Source organism: Syngnathus floridae, chromosome 1 (genome assembly GCF_059516105.1).
Source record: "Syngnathus floridae isolate MCC-2025c chromosome 1, RoL_Sflo_1.0, whole genome shotgun sequence".
Taxonomy (NCBI): Eukaryota; Metazoa; Chordata; class Actinopteri; order Syngnathiformes; family Syngnathidae; genus Syngnathus; species Syngnathus floridae.
The window spans coordinates 1388724-1408171 of record NC_142413.1 but is presented as its reverse complement, the minus strand read 5'-3'; the positions used below and the strand labels follow the sequence as shown (position 1 = coordinate 1408171).

At 44.5% G+C, this 19448-nt stretch overlaps 1 protein-coding gene across 3 annotated transcripts in view; it reads right to left on the bottom strand.

Annotated features, from left to right (window-relative positions):
- Nucleotides 1–21: 21 nt before the first annotated feature.
- Nucleotides 22–19448, bottom strand: part of arap2 (ArfGAP with RhoGAP domain, ankyrin repeat and PH domain 2) — a 50687-nt gene continuing 31260 nt past the window's right edge. For 2 of the 3 annotated variants that reach the window (XM_088383339.1, XM_088383266.1), the window contains exons 16-33: nt 13952–14096; nt 10839–10941; nt 10495–10693; nt 9427–9490; nt 8607–8770; nt 8329–8541; nt 7896–8001; nt 7621–7768; nt 7169–7246; nt 6526–6600; nt 6201–6318; nt 5011–5139; nt 4525–4661; nt 3575–3657; nt 2480–2515; nt 2341–2404; nt 971–1087; nt 22–717 (exon numbers count right to left, since the gene is read on the bottom strand). In XM_088383339.1, coding sequence (XP_088239465.1) covers nt 481–717; nt 971–1087; nt 2341–2404; nt 2480–2515; nt 3575–3657; nt 4525–4661; nt 5011–5139; nt 6201–6318; nt 6526–6600; nt 7169–7246; nt 7621–7768; nt 7896–8001; nt 8329–8541; nt 8607–8770; nt 9427–9490; nt 10495–10693; nt 10839–10941; nt 13952–14096 — 2216 coding nt within the window. In that variant the 3' untranslated portion in view covers nt 22–480. The remainder of the gene's footprint in view (nt 718–970; nt 1088–2340; nt 2405–2479; nt 2516–3574; nt 3658–4524; nt 4662–5010; nt 5140–6200; nt 6319–6525; nt 6601–7168; nt 7247–7620; nt 7769–7895; nt 8002–8328; nt 8542–8606; nt 8771–9426; nt 9491–10494; nt 10694–10838; nt 10942–13951; nt 14097–19448) is intronic. The other variant, XM_088383408.1, reaches the window with a different exon arrangement.

Below are 19448 nucleotides of genomic sequence, written 5' to 3'. Positions count from 1 at the left end.
TATTGAAGACAGAGGCACCACTTTAGTCATTCATCCATTCATTCATTCATTCCGGGAGTTTATTCGAATGCTTGGCCCTCTGAGTACAACAGGAAAATAAAAATGAGGGCCGGAACTTATGATATGAGTTGATTACTGATTCTGAATTGCCATGTAGGGGTCACATTACATTTTGGACACACGCTTTCCATATGTGCAATGATAGTTGCTAATATTTGGAGAATAGGACATTTACATAAGACAATATTTCATGTAGAGCAAAACTAAGAGTATAAAAAGTTGAATCTCGACACAATGTCCAGGCTTGACCAAAAAAAAAAAAAAAATCAGTCTTGAACGAGGTCATTTGCATCCTCACCTCATCTTGGCAGTGACGTCGTATCCATTTTGATGGCGACCGTCGGAAAATGTCTTGCCTGTTCACGAAGCGCAGGGACCGCCCAAGTCCGGTCCAGCAAGCGAGCGCTCGACGCTACGCCGTCACTCGGCGCTGCGGCCCGTCTTACTCAGCACCGAATTCAGCTCGCTCAGCAGATTGGGAGGCATCATACCCTCGCCGACCCCCAGGCTGGGCCTCTTGCCAGCCACCTGAAGGCTACTTTGCCGGGAAGCGGGCGGGGCTCGAGGGTACGGCTGGCGCGGCGGGTCCATGACGGAAAGCGGCCGCGGGATCGCGGGCTTTGGACCGTCGGGTAGGGAAGTCCTCCTGTTTGTCATCTGAGCACAAAAATGATGGATGGATGGATGGATGGATGGATGGATGGATGGATGGATGGATGGATGGATGGATGGATGGATGGATGGATGGATGGATGGATGGATGGATGGATGGATGGATGGATGGATGGATGGACAATATATCGTAACGATAAATAACAAATAGATCAAAAAATAAATAATAAATAAAGAGATCAAATAAATGGATGAATACGGCTCCGAATGAGCAGGTCGAAGCGAAGCTCCGGCTCACCTGTGTCCTTGAAGCGGAGTTTTGCTGCAGGCGCATTCTGCCGTCCGCCGCGGCTCCTCCGTTGGCGGACGCGGCCACGGCGGCCTCCTCCGGGTCCGAGCTGAGGTCAGAGCCGAACTGAGCATAGAGAGAATGATGAAAAGACCATTCGGGATCAGCGACGTGGTTCCCCGCCTCGCGCTAACCCTTTTGACACCTAAAAGCATCTTTCTTTTTTTTTTTTTGCCAGCACTGCTGGGACCTGCCCTCGGACGTACGCGCCAGCCCACACGGCGCCATCAATTGCACCTTGCTACAAAATGATGTTGCTTCGTCGCTATGGAAACTGTCACAGGAAAAAAAATGGCTAACAGGTAAAAGTGGAGGGAAAGGGTGAAGCGCTCTTGGACGGATTTTGGAAAAATGTCCTCCTCTAATTGGCTCAGTCCAAAAGTGGGGTACAAATGAGACCTAATCTTTGGAAAAACTGACAATTTATTTTACAATTGTTTGCTTCCAAAAATGAGTATAATTGAAGTCGTCCAGCTCAACCGTCAAATTTTATTCTCCACATAGTTTGGTGGTGGGCACAAACCTTATTACGCATATTTGGGCTTATCGGTGCGGCAGTAATATTTGTCGTTCTACGCTAGAGGACAAGGAGTATATAAAAAAAATAAAATCAGCTACTATTTGATTTTCATTGAGTGAATTTTGGGCTTAGTGTCCTAACATTTCAGCATGATGCCAGATTTACTCATCATCACCCAAGTGAGTGCTCCTCCCCAATGCTTTCGAAACAGAAAAATTGGATTCCCCTTTCGATTAATCTCCATCTGACAACGTTGGCCTTTTTGCTTGCGAGGGCGGTGAAAGGCTTTTACCCAAGTAAGCACCTGTGATGAAAAACACTTGAGTTCCCATAAAAGGCGTCTGGCGAGGCAGAGCTGGGAGGAGGGGGGGGGCTTACACTAATGAAATGTCCACACGCAGCCGTGAAAGCTCAAAAGCCCCATCGGCTTGGAGTTATGGAGTCGGCAACAGGAAGCGCGCCGGCTCACAGTCAAAACAAGAAACAGGATGCATCGCTCCAATAAAGGATAGTTCACTTGAAACTGGTACGATTCCATACGTTTCAATTCAGCGCAATTGCAATTGGATTCGACATGGGGCAGCTACATATATATGTAATATATATTTATATATATATCATATATTAAAATATATAGTAGTATATTAATAATAAAAATAAAATAAAAAATATTATATAAATATAATAAAATATATAACAATATATTATTAATAAAAATAAAATAATAAAAAATAAAAATTCTTTCTCGTAAAACGGTTGGGATTGCCTCATTTGACCATCTCTTGATGATGTTCATCACCTTCATCCTGATGATGTCGGTGACCCAGCCGAGCTGCTCCTCCTTCGCCTCGCAGCAGAAATGCCTGCAATGGACGCCCGCCTTAACCTTCCAATTGGTTGCACACAAACACCATTTTCCAATTGTTGGGCTTACTCACCACTGCTGTTTCTTTGTGTAGACAGTAAATCCCCAGCTGTTGAAAGATGGGACAAAAAGTCATATGAAGAACAAAGAAATATTTTCATGTACCCATGTTGTCAGTAAGCAGTGGTGGCTGCAGGCCACGTCTTTATGTGTTGCCATGCACAAAGCGCCAGAGAAGAACACTTGGAAGGGAAAACAAAAGAAAGTCATGAAAGGTTCAGATATAAATATACTTGATTTATATTTCATTTTCCATTACTTTTTTTCCCCCCTGGTCGTTCTCCTTGAGTTAGGGTCAGCATGCGCACACCATGTGGTGTTATGTGTACAAATAAATAAATAAATAACAGTAAACAACAATAAACAAAATAAAATTAAAAATAAATATGGAAAATGCCAATTTTTGTTCATTAAAAAAAAACAATGACCGATTTGATGATCTGGCCAATTTATCAGGAAAAAATAGCCTTTAAGGGATAAAAAGGGTTTGCTTTGCACCATCCAAATTCAATATAATTAATATAATGGAAAATTGGTGCTGTTGAAGATAATTAAGATGTTGGCTCCAAATGAATTCTAAAATCCAATGTGCCGCTTGTTGTGTGCGCGACTCCAATTTGCAGTGTCCGAACTTAAAACACATCAGTCGCACGCAGGACGCCTGATGTGCCAACACGCGCGTTGGCGTCCAGCAACTAACGAGGCGGAGGAGGGAAGACTTGGCCGGCTTGAGAGCAGCCGAGGAGGGGCGAAGCACGGAGCGGCGCAACGTTAAGTTGAGCCGGGCCTCTCTCCATCGCTCGCTTGCTCACGCAGGGAGAGCGAGTCGGGCCTAATGAGGTAGTAGAGCGCTGCCCGCCCTCGCCGCCGCACTCTCGCTTTTCTCGTCTTGCTTTCGCCACCTCCCGCAGCCCACTCGACAAGTCTATGATGACACGGCGCCGCATCACTCTTCCCCCGCTCCCATCGCCAGCCACTCCACCCCCGGGTTGCGTGATTCACACAAAAAAAGCGCTCGCCTCGCCGCTTCCGTTGCAACCGCGGGAGCAATCGTCAGCCATGATTCAACGGCGGCGCTGGAAAAGCGGCGCGGCGGCGGCGGCCGTACCTGCTCGGGGGCTTCAGCTTCTTCTTCAGGCCCAGGTAACATTTGGCAGCCTTGAGATGGAGCTCCTTCTCAGCTTTGGTGGTCTGAAAAACACAGACAGGTTAGACTTGCCATTGTGCTGAGCTATGCAAAAGAAGAATGAAAAAAACAAGTTTTAAATATTTAAAAATTCATTTTTAAAAAATTTACAAAAAAAATATATATTACAAAAATATTTTTGAAAAATAAAAATCAACAGCAGAAAGTGCCAAATGACAGATAAGCAAAATGGAGCCCGGAAGAACAAGGTGAACTCCAAGGTCAAGTGCGCAGAAAACTACAAAGCGGCGGCCATGACAGCAAAGCCGCATCCTCCTCCCGACCGATCCCGCACAACAATTTGCCGATTATCACCGAGGCCGAGAAATCTCAACGAAGCGCCGCTCGTACTGCGTTTCGCCCAATAATTAGCCGCATTCTTGTACGGGGAGGAAAGCTTGGCGGAAAAGCGCCATTTTGCCGCCGTAGCGCCAACGTGTGACTGCGCCTTCATCAATTATTAACGCTTCCTTACACGCCTGTACAAATCCCACGTTTCAACTGCAGATACGCGGCGGGAAGAAAAAGCCTCCGGGGAAGGCTCACCGCCGGTCCTTCCCAATCTCCAAAGCGCTATTTTTTTTCCTCTTTGTTTTATAGGAATTCAGCAGGAACTCTTGTGCTACTTCATCCAAAAAGTGAAATGACACATTCTTGTCACCAGGAGAAATTGAACCGGGAGAATTTAGGCGAGTCTGTTCCGTCCGTCCCCATTGCATTTTTCTTTTCCAAAATCAAGTCGGCCAAAAGAAAGATACGGCAGGTGGAAGTCGGCACGCCGTGTTTGAATGTGAAAATCCGCGGCGGGGCGAGTGTTTGCCGGGGGATGCGGCGGCAGATTAGGCGGGAAATGAAAAAAAAGTGTGGCTCACTTTGATATCTCTGTAGAGCAGCAGCTTGTGGGCACGCAGCACCACAAATTTGTCCTGGAACTTGTGCCCGGAGAGCAGCTTGGAGCAGCCGTCGTTGAACTTCAGATAGCCCTGCTTCGCCGGCCGCTTGGGCTCTGCTTTGCGGAAAAAAACGGGAAACGCAGTCAAAATTTCAGCCTTTCCCATTTGACTACATTGAAATGTTGATTTGAATACGATTATTTATTTATTTAGTTAGTTGTCCATTTATTTATTAATTTTTGAGAAAATAAGGCACTTTAAAGTGTTCTCTATTGTATTTATCTATTTACTCCTTTTATGTTTTAAATATCTTCAAAATAAAGACTCATCATCATCATCATTCAGCCCTACTGGTGACCGGTCCAGAAAAAAAATCCTGAAAATAGATCCACCTTATAATCTAAGGTCACAAAAACAAATGAAGTAAATAACACCAGAATAAAACCAACATTTTCATAAACATACCTTTGTCCAACGTGTCTTCTTTGGCCTTGGCAAACTTCTTCAAAACCAGAAAAGCCGAACTGGGGCAGTCCAGCTCGCTCCACTCCAACACCTGCTCGAGAATCTTCTCGCTGTGGTGCAACGGGCGCTCTGTCCCGAAAAAGAGCAAATTGTTTCCCAGGGCAAAGACGAGCCCGACCTCAGGCGCCAAATTGCTGCACTAATTCCAATTAACTGCAAAACAAAATGATGCTGTTCTCTTTTTTTTTTTTTTTTTTTCTGCGGCAGGCAAATTATCTTGAGCGGATCAAGATAGGATTGTAAAAACACAGTGGTGTGCAAAATAGAGCTATTATCTCCTCCTAATTGGTGAACGGGGCGTAGCACCATCGGCATACTGCCGAGTTCTTCCTAACCGGGGGAGAGCGACAACGGGCTAACATATTCAGAGCGCCGGCTTTATCAGCTTTGGCATCTCAGCAGACAAATATTAGCTGGCTGTTATCCGGGGCCGTCCTCTCAAAATGGCATTTTCTTGCCTTCCGCACGAGGGGTGCCAGGAACTTTCAACGTTGGGAACTTTCCATTGGAATTAACGAGAATTATTGGGATAAGATAGAGAGGATTTTTCAATTTGGACATTATTTGCTTGAGAATGTTTTAGCGCTCTAAACTTTTACTTTATTATTTTATTCTTTTTTTGTTTATTTTATTTTATTTATTTAGTATTTTTTATTCTTCAATAAAAAAATTCTCCGGCGAGATGGCAATGTCTCAGCCCAGGCACATTTTTGGGAGGGAAACGTACTTTGGGTGAAGCGTGGGAGTGAGAAAGGGAGGGGGTTAGCGGGGGTCCGCCAGCTCAGCAACTTCACGACCGAGCTCAACACAACAGCGGCATAATCATGCGAGAGGAAGTGGGTCAACTCCCCTCGCACGCTCCAGAAAGGAAAAGGACGGCCCATGACGAGGGAATTAATTATCATCTTGCATTACGCCGCAAGATTAATGTTCTCACCGTGAGACAAAAAATTTGGACAGGAAGTCCGGTAACCATAGGAACAATAAATAACAAAAAATAATAAGACTCACTGACCAATAGTGCTACGTGGGCTCCCTCTAGTGGTATGCAAAAGAATTGCTGTATTACATGCTACTTTTGTTGAAAGAAATTGTCAATGTACATACAAGCGAAGTTTACAAAATCTTACCCAGCTCGCCATTCTCGATGACTTCAAACGTGGTCCACGCGTCGCCGGCGTTAAAGGGGACGTCGCGCATGCTCAGCGCCGTCTCGGCGAGCTCCGCTGAACGCATGCTGGGCCAAACCTGGTAAGCGCACCGATAAGAGGCGGATTTTTTTTTCCATCTTTGCTAAACTGAAATTCAAGTTCATGTGTTGCAATTCCAAACGGCCAAAATCAGTCGCCACAATATCCGCTTGCCAGAGGCAGAGCTGTACTGTGTTTGTTTGCAGATTGAGAAAAAAAAAAAGACACAAGCAGTCGTGGCCATTTTACATCTGCGTTTACGCACCTTGATTAGACAGCAATTCTCCGGCTGTCGCTTTTCCAAGTACACCTCAAAGATCAAGTCTCCAGCTGGCGAGAACTGTGGCCAGAAATGAATTTTTTTTAAAAAAATGTTTCATTGTTGTGAATATTCGGAGGACCCAAAAAGAAAATGATTTGATTCACGTTTGTATCATTTCAGGCTTCAACCTAATTGGCCGATTAATTGGTTATGGGAATTTGATTCCTATGCCCGGGTCACAGAGGGCGTCTCCAACATGCCAGAAAAAATAGCTAGATTGAAAAAAAAAAAAAAGAATAATACATCAATCAAACGTTCAGTAAATAGTTTCAGTTCTGTTGGAAGGAAAAACATGCCATTTTACGGACTGTCATTTTTTTGTCACCAGCTGGGGCCGCCGGGCATGACGTCTTTGGCAAAATAGGTTAACAGCCACAAAAGCCTCATTCCGCACGCTCCCGCCTCCTCCCGCCTCCACGGAGCCCCCCCCTCCCAATCCCACCGTGACCCGCGCCTCATTTCCCGGAAAGGCGCTCGGCCGAAAGGCTGATTTGCGAGATCCCGATGCATGCACGCAAATCAATACGCAGGCGCACACAAACAAAACCCGAGCGTGGCTGATTTCCATTTGCTGAGATTGACTTACCGTGGTGTCCTTTTTGTCATTCCAGCGGGTGATGAAACTATTCTCCCTCGCCATCTGTTGCACCTGCTCTTCATTGACCTGTTGCGAGCGCATCGGTCGGGAATCAATTCAGAGTCGCTTCGGGAGGAAACGGAGAGGAAATAGAAGAAAACACTTTTCCGAAAAAAAAAAAAAAACAATTTTCGTGATTCACGTTTGCGGCAGATGAAAAACAACAGCAAGTCGTTTATCACCACTAAATTCTGCTGCATTCTTTCTTTCGCGTGTTCTTTAAAATGCAAATGCGAACGAGCCTCGATAAAAAAAATAAAAAATTGAATCTTGACGGGCTCTCAATGTTAAATGTCTTTTTTTTTACGTTGGTTAGATTTGCCTGCGATGGCTCCATTTGCGTTGTGTCAACATCTCCTGCTCAGCCTTCAGTGACATCACAAAAGTCATTTGGCACTCACACTGAAGAGCGTAACGTAGTTGTCGATGAGGTCGCGGACCACGTGGATCTCCTGCGCCGTCTGTCCCTGCGTCTGGAACAAGCAGGACGAGAAGACCGAGGCCAGTTTTTCACTTGGCATACCGTTGAGGTGGCAACACTGCTGAATCCTGGAGGACAAGACACAAAGGGGCTCTAGTCCAAGTCCACTTCATTTTTTAAGAGAAATAAATTGGTGTGAAAAAGAATGCTTATCTTTTTGCAAACTCATTGTCACAGAATAAGAGGAATCGATACCTGTACAGGTGTTGCAGTAAGGCATCAAGAGTTGCCCTGTTGGTTTTAGGCAAACTTTCAATAAAAGTGGAGTACTTTTTCACTCTCAGGCTCTCATCCTCCTCATCTACAAAAAAAACAACAACAAAAAACAGCATATGCCAGAGGTGGGAGTAAGTCAAAAGAAAGTTTCAACTCTTAGCCTTTACGTTTCAGGAACGCCGCGAGTTACTGTGGCAAAAATCAAGTGCCCACTAAATGTGGAGAAAAAGAACAACTGTTAACTCATAGGTGTCAAACCCAAGGCCCTGGGTCCAGATACGACCCGCCAAAAAATAAAATGTAAAATAGAACAACTCTTGAAAATATTTCAAATATAAAGAGTTTTTACTCGTCTCTGATTTCAAAACGAGTTATTCATCAGTTTTCTGTGTTTGAAATGTCGGTCACATACCCAAAGCCGCCACCCAGTAGGGATAGAGCTCCTTGGTCAAGAGCGCGTCTTCCGCTTGGGAGAAGAAGCTCTTCAGAGTGTCGGTCACATCCTCCAGGTGGCGCTCTTTGTCCCTCAGTTTGACATTACGGGCATCCAGGGTGAACTCCTCCAAGAGTTGGGCCACTCCTTTGGGATCGCCCGCCTGCTGGTAGACGCCCTGGTGGCACAAACCTGCCGACCGACGGACGTGTGAGGAAAAAACCAAATGAATACGAAAGCGGATCTTCTCAACTAACCGTACTGCGTGACGAAAGCGATGCAACTCTCCACCACGATGGGGACGCCGTTTTTGGTGAGCTGCTGGTCGCCCAGCGCCTTGCCGTCATTGCCGGCCGCCTGCGTGATGGCCGAAAGCCACAGTTCGAAATCCAACGTGTTGAAACCGTGGATGTAAATGGTTCTGTAAAAAGTCATCAAATAAAGTGATGCATTAAAACAGAGACCGCAAATGATCTCTAACGAGCTGGGCAATTAAGAAATTTGATAAAAAGAATTTTTGCGGCTTTGCGTAGTTAAAACAGACTCGTAAGTATAATTCTTGCTAAGAGAAGGACAAGAGTGCCTCTAGTGGTGGAAAAAAAAGTTTTTTAATTTACCATGAACCAAGAAAGAAGCCAATTGCACTGAACATTGCCAACAAAATGTATCCACTGCCAATGTTGGAAGAAATATTTTTCAATTATTTCTAGAAAAGGCAATTCAAGTTGAAACTGTTTTTTAAACTTGTGCGGTCAGCAGGAGAAATAAATCAAGTCGAGCCGAGGCAAATACCGCAAAGCAAAACTTGTTTTGAATAATATCATTGCTATTTGTTTTTTCAGTAAACAAAATAACAAGGGGGGGAAAAAAAAAAAAAAAAAAAAAATCGATTGAAATGGGGTCGTTTATTTTACTTTGGCCGGCGGTCAACTCGACCCAACTAACTAGCTCCCCGTGAGGCTTCATCAAGAACATACAAAGAAACGGCAATCAACCAGACGAGCTCCGAAAATGGCCTCGGAAAGGTCCAGCGAAGCTTTTCTGCCTCGATGAAGTTTTTTTTTTTCTGCAGCGTACCTTCCGCTCTCCACCATCAGCAGCACTTGGATCTTCTCCTCGCCCTCGGTGTGGGTGGTGACAGCTATAGCGGGCACCAAAAAAAAAAAAGCCAAGCAGTGAGCCAGCAAGAACTGACAAGTCGAGTCGACTCTCGCTGAACTCTTAGACAAGCCGGTCCTAAAATTGCTTCTTGAAATCTGACTTTGAGTCAGGTCATGTGACTCCTCCACCTGTGGGATTTGGACCAATGCGGATGATGCGAACTCCAGAACAAAGACGAGGATGACGAGGATGCTCCGGATTGGTTACTTGCGGTGTTTGTAGATAACACAATGTATAAAAATGTCAAAGTCATCAGAGATTTAGCACAGTTAATCACCGAGTGTCTGAAAGCGTTAAGCCGATTAGGCCGTTTTGTGCTGCGGGGGGTTATACAGATCTAATTTGCGCCCTATTAAAAGCTCCACTTAAGCTGTCTGGCAGGGGACTGTTTGCTTGTGGCAATTTTCAGGGAAAGGCAAAACAGCTTGATGATGTCGCCGTCACAATAGCTTGGGCGTCGCAAGCCACATTAGCAACCTGACCAAAAAGTGGAATGATATTAACTCGTTCGGTGCCATTGACGTCAAAGATATTAATTGGGTTGGTAGAGAATGAGGTAAATGAGGTGGAATAGGAATGAGCGGGGAAATTTTTTTGGGGCACTGGCGGAAATTTATCAAGGTGATTTAAATGTACTGCAAAATATAAATGTACTGCAAAAATTCAAACGGGACCAACCGAAAAGGATTTTTTGTGGTTTAAAATGTTGATGGGAATTTGGAGAAAGTTGAAGAGTGTTCCCAGTGGAACATTTTTGGCATGGAAATGTATATTTGGAAAACTGTCAATTATTTCAAAGAGGAAAAATAATAGCCTGCAAGACCTGAATATTTTGAAATTTTTAAAACCGGCACGACGTGAATCGGATTCATTATGTGGAATTATTTCAAAATGAAGGGCAGAAGAAGCATAAATTAATTAAATGTAATAAATAAATAAATAAATGTCATGCCAAAAGTTTTGGAAACGACGCCAGAGCCTTACTGAGCTCCTGCAGCTGTTTGAGACGAAGCACTCCCTCATCTCCTTCCTCGTCGCCGGGGCCAAAGTGCAGGACGGATCCGGCCAGGATGAACCAGCCCGTCCTCCAGTGGTACAGGTCGTGACCCTCCTTGTAGAGGAGTCGGCCGATGACTTCGCTGTTCTCCTGCACCAGAGCTTCCGCTTTTGGTGGCACCAAGCACTGTCGGGGAAAGCAAAAACATGGAAAGAAAAACGTCACCTCGTTCATCGCAAAGCAGAGAGGTGGCACATTTGCGTAGGAGGTGATTATGCCATGAAGAAAGAGATGAATACAAGTGAGAAAAAAAAAGGAGAAAGGGTCTGACCTTAGTCAGCGCCTGGATCCAATCACGTAGCGTGTCCTGCGTCTCGGCGCCGATGATGAGCGCCCGCGCCGAGCGCAGGTACACCTCCGCGGTGAACACGGGCCTGCCGGAGAAAACGCAAACATCTATCAAATGCTAATGTGTGGACATTTGCATTGGAAATACTTTACAGCGGCAAGGAGCGGTCAAAGAGGTGAGCCCCGCCCAATCTGCTGATGGAACAATGGCAAGTCCCATGACCACCGGGTCAGTCATTTTAAATTTAGAATGCAGAGTTAACAAATTGATTACAATGCTTTGGACCAGAATATTGGCAAAAACGTTGATCGTTGTTTTCCCAAGTAAAAGAAAATGTTCGCAAATGTTTTACTCTGACAAATTCTTATATTTACTCTCGAGAGGCTGAAATTCTACGGATTTGGAATTTTTTATTTTATGATTTATTATACTATTCATTTATTATTATTTTTATTTTTTTTATTTAAACAAACACGCACTCTAAATAATCATAATTTTGTCCATTAAATGATTACTTGCGGTGTTTGATTCATTTATTTATTATATTTTATTATTTTCATTTTATTATTTTTTGATTTTAATCAAACACGCACTCCAAATAATTCTCATTTTATCCATGAATTGATTCATTTTTGCTAACGACTTCGACATGAATTTGTTTTATTCCGCTTAACTCGTAGCCAAGACTGAGTATACGGTGGCCCCAAGTTATCACTTTGTGCACGCTCTATAAATATTGCAGCCACAATTAAGCAATATTTTCCCGTGTCATGTCTGAGGCTCCCTGGACGTTAGCAATCAGGCGCAGAAAGCATCTTTGTTACTTCTTGGCCGCCGCCGCCGCCTCCTCTGCGAGGCGCAAAGGCCACACTCCAGTTATCCTGCCGGTTAACTGCCGAGCGAGCGGGAGCTCGTGGGAGTGCGGCGAGCGGGCCCGTTCGGTGCCTGGTGTCAGGGGAACGGGTGTTTACGTGGCCCCGGTGTGACCCGGCGCCGCCTCCGCAGCAGGTGCGCCGGCGCTCGTTAGGAAGGGGCGGGGTGGGGGCGGTACTGAAAGCCCTGCTGTGATGGACGATAGCGATGGCGGGAACGAGAGGACGGCCAAGAATTAGAAATGATGTACTACTTGGTGGGCGCAAATGTGAGGACTAAATTGATTGGCTTCCAGTTGGCCAATCAAATGTTAGGAGAAATTAAAAAAAAATTGAATTTCTTCATGTCACCTTTAGTTTTCTTGTGCATGTTCACGCCTGTAAATTCTCCATCGGTCAACTCGAAGCTTTTGTCCCCTTCGCCATCCCGATACGGAGAGCGCCCACATTTGCTATGCCGCGCATTTGTCGCAGGCCGCCGCCGGCGCCGTGAAAGTCAGAGTGGACCGAGTGCAAAGGGGGGGGGGAAAAAAAAAAAGGTTGCTTTGCAAGGTTTTTAAGGAGTCTGAAGGTCACAATCGACTGCTTTAAAAAGGCGGCTGCTTTGAGGCAAAAGGGAGGAGAAAAAAAACTTATCAGCTGCCGACATGCTTCCTATGCATGCCGTCCCTCTGAAGTGGATTTGTATTATTCATCGTTTTTTTTTGTTGGGTCCGAATTTTATTTCCATGTCCTCTGCACCGTGCAAAAAATGACCCCAACGCTGCCGTCCACCCATAGACTGCCGAGGGGACCGTGTCATCTGCGTACGTTAGTATTCATGACCCGCAGTAGACCCCAAAACAAAACTTTCAAAAGCCAATTACTACTTTCCTATTGACGGGCAATTTGCAAAAGATTGAGTTTGCCTAGTTGCTGTTATTTCGCAAAGGCCGAAGCACTGTCTAATATAAAAATATAGCTTGGATGAACTACGTTAAAATTAGTCGTGCTTTGCCGCCATCTTGTGGCAACGATAGGCAATTATCAATCGTTTTAGATTTTAAACGATTCAGTGCAGTGCTGAATCACAATCAGTAATAATTTTTTTGATCAATTGGCATGTGGGGAAAAAAGTTTAACGCACAATAAAATGCACATTGTTTTTATTTATTTATGTTTTCCTCCTCATGTTTTTAAATGTTTTATTACATTTTGCACTGAGTTGATTTTCAATAGTTTGATGTATTATATTACTATTTAGTATTTGGTACTTTTTATTTTGGGTGCAGATTTTTTCAATATACGAGTTGTGGAATTTTCTTTGCAAAATTTGCGTTGCAAGCGTGAGATGGTGGATCGTGAACAATTCTCCCAAGAAATAAAATAAGCACAGGTGTTGTTTCGAACTGTTTCTTGCCAATCCCAGTTGATGTGTACCATTAACTAAGCATAAAGAAAAAAAGCTAGCTTAATGCTAACACAATGCAAAACACCATAGACCAGCTAACAAAACTAGCATCAATGTTGCGGTCATTTTAACCCTTTTGGCAAAGGATATTTGCAGAAGCTCAAGATCAGTATTTTTTTGGTGTCTGAACTTTTTTTTAATATATTGTACTGTGATCCTACTTAGGAGAAAAAGTGTGTATGTACTTGAGGAGCTTCTTTACTTCTTTTTCTGTCTGCTCCACTTGCAGGAGAACGACTCGAAAAGTTTTCCCACAACAACTTTTTTAACTGGGGTGGTGGAGGGGGCGGTACGGTTTGCCAAAGTAAACAGGAAATACGGCACTCGTAAAGCCCTGATAGGTCAGCGTTAAAGTGAATCATGCGCCAGCGAGCGATATGCTAATGCAACAAGCGTCGCGTGGAGGAAAAATGACACTGAAGTCTGTGTTTACTTGGTTGGGGGGGGGGGGGGGGGGGGGTGCAGTGGGGGGGTTGGGGGAGTAATTTGTGATTTACATAGGCAGTCAATTCTGCAGCAGTCCAATAAATGAGAAGAAATGCTTCCAAGTGCCTAAGCTGAGTGTGCACTGTGGGAATTAGGCTTTTAAATTGGTGTGAATGTACGTCAGGTCTTAGAAACGGGGTGAGCAAAGTGTGGCTCGTGGGCATTATACGGATCGCTACGGTGCTTATTCCGCTTTCAAATTTTTAACTTATTTGAATCAATCAAGAATATTTTGTAAAAGAAAGTATTTTACGTGCGATGGTTTGATTTTCTGCGTGCGCTCGTACCCCGCCACGGTCATGGTCTCGGCGTTGCTGATGGCCAGGCTGACCACGTCTTCGACGGCCACCCTTCCGGCCGCCGTCGGACTCTGCACGCTCTCGTAGTAGCTCAGGAAGCCGCCCTCCAGCGTGCACCAGCGACGCGCCGTCCCTGCAAAAACGCAAACGTCATCCGTTGCTCCAAATCGCCCAACAGCTCAAAAACGATGCTTGCTAGCATGCTAGCAAGTACTACTTTGAAGTCGTTTCATGCTAGCGTACATGCTAGCGGTTGATGCTACTGACCGGTTAATAAATCAACTTAAATGTCAAATTAGAGTTTGTAAGTTTAGGATTACTGTGCTCCACTTTTAAAATAAAAAATGACTTTTCAAACCCACGTTGAGGAAAAAAAAACAAAAAAAACTTTTGAATTGATGCCACACGGTTCCCGCGCCGGTCCCTATCAAAAACACATTGTCGTCTTTCACCGGCGTCTGACTGGGCAAATTACACATCCAATGAGAATCAAGTTCACACCTAATTTTGGATTTTCAAAGTCATCTGCCATCTGTTTCTTGGGCTCTTTGTTGTGCTGCAAACAAACACGCTCGCATAGAGAAAAACAAACTCGGCGCGCACCACCGGCGCCCCAAACCTCCCACTGTATTGCTCTCATGAATATGCTAATTCTTGCGTGGCGCTTGTGAAGGAGCGGATGGCGTCCCAATAAAAGTGGCTGCGACTGGCTTTTTCAAGGAAAAGGATGTGACAAGCACAAGGACGCCGTTCACCCTTGCACCGACTCTCAGTGCGTTTCCGCGTCGGAATGGGACAGACTTGAAAAGTTAAACGTGGCTACGCGCCGCAAAAGAAGGGAACAAAAAACAAAATGCTTCTAGGACAATAAAACACAAACAGCAGCCGCAAGAGAGTCATCATCTCCGGGCGGCGCGCGGAACAGGAGGGCCGTACTCCCAGAAGTTTTTCGCTCGAGAATAGACGATAATTCCACTTTCATGTTGAAAACGTTCCACTTTTGATTTGAAAAAATATAACTTGATTCTCAGAATATTACAAATGACTCCGGATAAGCGGAGGAAAATGGATGGATGGCTTTAGAAAATAAATATTAGGCTAGTTATATTTTTTTGTCAACCTACATAAAAATAAAAATAATTAAAATAATAAATAATAAAATAAATAAATAATAAGATAGTTCTTGTAATATCAGCAATAATGTCAAAACGTTTCTCAAATATTACGACTCACCTCCATTAACTTTCCCTTAAAAACTATACAACTGTTTTCTTGAAAAAAAATAGAGTAATTTTCCTTCAACCTCAAAATGAAAACAAAATTTTAGAATGTTTCTCAAAAACACGCATTATCATAACATTATCCTTGCGATACTAATCTCAAGAATGTGATGACCTTTGACCTCAATCGTAGAATTCCAACAACATTCTTACAAGTATTTATCACCAGAATATGCAAACGTACTCTGTATCATTACGATTTAAGTCTCAAACTGCCTCAAAATTGTGTGATTTTTAAAAATCTATTTTTTTCCTCAAACTATTTTTCATGAAGACTTTAGCTTTTAAATGTGACATGTCAAAATTATACAACCATTTTTCTGTCTTTTCCCATTTGTGTGGAAATGGGACAGATTTTGTAATTTTATCATTGTAAAAGTGGGGTCGGCTACTCGCTGCAGGCTTTTAAGAAGAAGAAAAAAAAAGAAAAAAAGTCTGCTCTTTGAGACTAAAACGCCAATAGCCGCCGCTAACGAGTCATCATCTCAGAGCGGGCAGGCGTACGATATTTCAAACCGCCGCCAATGACCGTGCGCTTCGCTGCAAACATGTCCCCAGATTGTAGCGCTTTTAGCGAAAATGTCACGTCCATTTTTTTTCTGCTCTCTAAGTGCTGGTCGCCTGCTCATTTTGCCTCGCCTCCCTCCGTCCCCGTTCTAATAACCAAATTTGTAATAATCACCGCTCTCCCGCCGTCGTCATCTTAAGAGGCGCGCTTGATTTCCCAACAGCTCTGCCTGGTCTTATTAAGGACTTTAAATTATGTATGAATGGGCAAGTGGAGGGTTGGTAAATGTGCCCACCAAATTTGCAAGGTACACACGTAACGGGCAAGGCCAAATGTGAACATTTTCAGCCCTGATTATCTCTAAAAGATTATCCGGAGGGCTGATTTTTTCCTTCTCAGGAAACAGTCAAGGGCTGCCGCTCGGAAATGTTAATGGCGTGCACGCAACATGATAATTGGGCAGAAGGTGAGCGTTTTTTTGATCCAAGTCAACAGATGCCTTCTTATTGGATGCCAGTAAAGTTGAACCTCAAACTTCGAACGGCTCCAGGTTCGAACAAATCGGAGTTTGAACCAAAAAGCCCAGAAACCGAACGAAACATCGGACTCCGAACAGCTTTCCGAGCTGGGTTGAGGCTAGCCGACGGCGTCTCCGCGTCCCCAACCGTTCCCAAGACTAGAGGTTCAACTGTACAATAATTTTCCAGCGGTGTGAGCTGTTAACACAATAAAAATGGTAAGAAGAGTTTACAGGCTAATGTTTAGCCAAACTTCTTCCATTTCTTCTTCTGGTCATCCAAATTGCCCTGTGGCGCCACGTTGCACCCCACAGGTCAGTTGTGGTACTACACCAGCTATTCATTGCTCCTGTATATTTGTTGCAGTTTGTGGGTTGATCGTTTGGCAATTTGTTTTCTCTTCATGAGTGGGGTCGCTCACATTTAAACAAAAAATTTGAAAAAATCAACAAAGATGTCAAAACTTCCAATGTTGACGATATAAGCCTTCCTCCTTTTTTTGTTGCTTTCTATGGTGAGATGCCAGTGGCTTTACACAGCAGCACAATAATGGGAACAATAGCACCTGATTTGCAATCAAGCAGCTGTTCCGCCTTCCAGACGGCAAAGACCCCCATGGCCGATCAACTCTCCACGGGGGTCCCCCGACTAACCCACCAGAGATGAAATCTGCGTTTTGCTCGCCTCTGAAATGGGCCAATTAGCCGGCGAGAGAAACCGAGAAGCTCCTGTTGGAATTTTGACAACGAGGAACGTCTATTCGAGCTAATCTCTCACTTTGAGACGTTCAATAAATGCTTAAGTGTGCAAAATGAGCTAGCTGATGAGACTAATCGACACAATCAATATGGCCGTTATACCCGGCCATCGTTCATCAACATTTAAGAAGAAATCACATCGAGTTTGCCAAACAAACCCAACTGGAATGAACCGGTCATGTCGGCGCTCATTAGCAAAACAGACGACGACAAAGCCACAGACAAACGCCTATAGAAAGAACTAACAATGTTGTGGGGAGGAGCGAAGCCACCGGCGGCCATCTTGAGATGCCAATCTCCAAGCCTGCCTAACTTGAATAGATTGATTTCCTCATTTTCTGTTCCTATGGCAAAAAAAATCCACCGTTTGCGCCAATAACTCTGGAAAAAACATTTCCTCGCTAAGAACAACATTTTTAGTTTTCACTTAAGCTTGAACACGGCCTGAATGTTGATTTTGTTTTGGTCAAGGTTCCTTCGAGGTTGCAAAGCTAGATCTTCGCCAACAATTTCAATCGGCGGGGACATTTTTCGTTTGCCACCGTTTGCAACCTTTTAGGTGAATTACCAACATCCGCTACGAGCGCAAACCCGGTGAGGCTTCATAAGGTGCATCCGACTGCCACTTTAATATTCGCCTGACCCATCAACAATGAAATGAAAGTAAAGTCCATCGGGACAAATGTTATTATATTAAGGAAATGTAGAACCGTGTTTTCAGTGAAAAAAATAAAAGTTGTCTGTAAACCACCTGTTGCTCACTCGTTAACTGCCATTGACGACTATAGACGCCCATTTTAACTGGACTGGCACTGAATGAGTTAAAAAAATATACTGCCAGGTCCGCTCTACATACTATGCTGTGGTCATGACCCCGCCCCCCCCAGGTCCCGCCCATCCTGCTGCCAATCATCTGCCTATCTATCCACTGAAGACATTGTCCGTGACAGCTTGTCAGAAAGCTTGAAATGAAAGTTGAAACGATGAAAGTGTTGCGAGTCCGAGACGAATTACAGCCTACGGACAGAGGAGGGAAAAAAAAAAACCCCACTATTACCTTGGTACCTTGAATGAATTCAAACGTCATGAATCTATTCCAGCACTCCAAATAACTTTAAATTTTTGTCCTCGGGCAACATCAGGGCCATGAAAATAAAAGGGCCTTCGAAAGTCTATTTTTCGATCGATTTATTTTGAGAACAATGTGTCGTGCCGATGCTGCCCCAACTAGCCTGAATCGCTGCCTTGAGTCGCTCACTCGTTAACTGCCATTGAAGACTATAGACGTCAAACATCCATTTTAACCGGAGCTGGCACCGAATGAGTTAAAAACGAAATCTATCCACTTTATATTTCTATTTATTTTCCGAGCGTGCGGGGGCCGCTCTCTAATCTCACAGCGAAGGACGTACATCGTGTATTAGGACGATTGTCCAGCGCGTACGGCGAAAAAAATAAAGTGTCTTTATTGAGCCCCGAGCGCACAGCATGAATTATTCAGATCCGGGGTGCATCTATAGACCTTCAAAGCATTAGCCGTCCCGGAGTAGCTCACTCAAAGCAGCACTCGCTTGTACGGAGACAGGTTTTTGGATGCGAGCCCTGATGTCGTTTGAGCGCTAAAAGCACCGTTTGGAGACGTTTTTTGTGAAATGTCTAAAAATGTTCCCGACTGATCCCATTTCACAAGACAAGAGAGTGACGATCAAATGGCAGTTGCCAAGTGATCTGCTCACTTTCAGGCTGGAGATTTGGAGAGCACCCGTCTTTCCATTTTGCCGTTGATCAGTGAAACGAAATCACTTGACAGCGGCCATTTTGGAGGACTGTTTGAATGTGCGTAGCGGCCTCGGTGTCGCAAGTCGCTTCCGCGCGGTGTACCTCTTCTGGATTCTTCCACATTCCTTCCTCCCCCTTAACGGCGCAGGAGCCCTCCACCCCCCGAAGGCAGTATCCGAGTGGGCTCCCTCCGCCAATTAGACGCCAGCCCCGGGGACACTCCAGCTGTTTGCAGAGGGGGGACCACTGCAGCGGCTGAGGGAGTCGGAGGCACTTCTTAACTAGCTGGGAAGGGAAAAGTTTCCCAAGTGCCGCCGCCTTTTTCAGGTCAAACTTATCTTAAGTCGAATGTCACCCACTCTGAGGCGTTTACATGATGTGGGGCGTCACATTGCACACGGCCGTCGTTCCCACGACATGAAGGAGAGGTTGTAATGGTTTTTAATTACTATTAAAACATTTATAATATACTGAATTTTATTTTACTAAGTTCTTGCACAGCTCGATGAAAAGGGCCATCAGAATAGGCAAATACTATAAATCAGCATACAAATATTGACGGTGGCTTGGCGATTTGCGAACTGCATACTCCTCCGATATTTTTTCGATCTAAATTCGATTCATTGTTGAGGAATGCTTTTC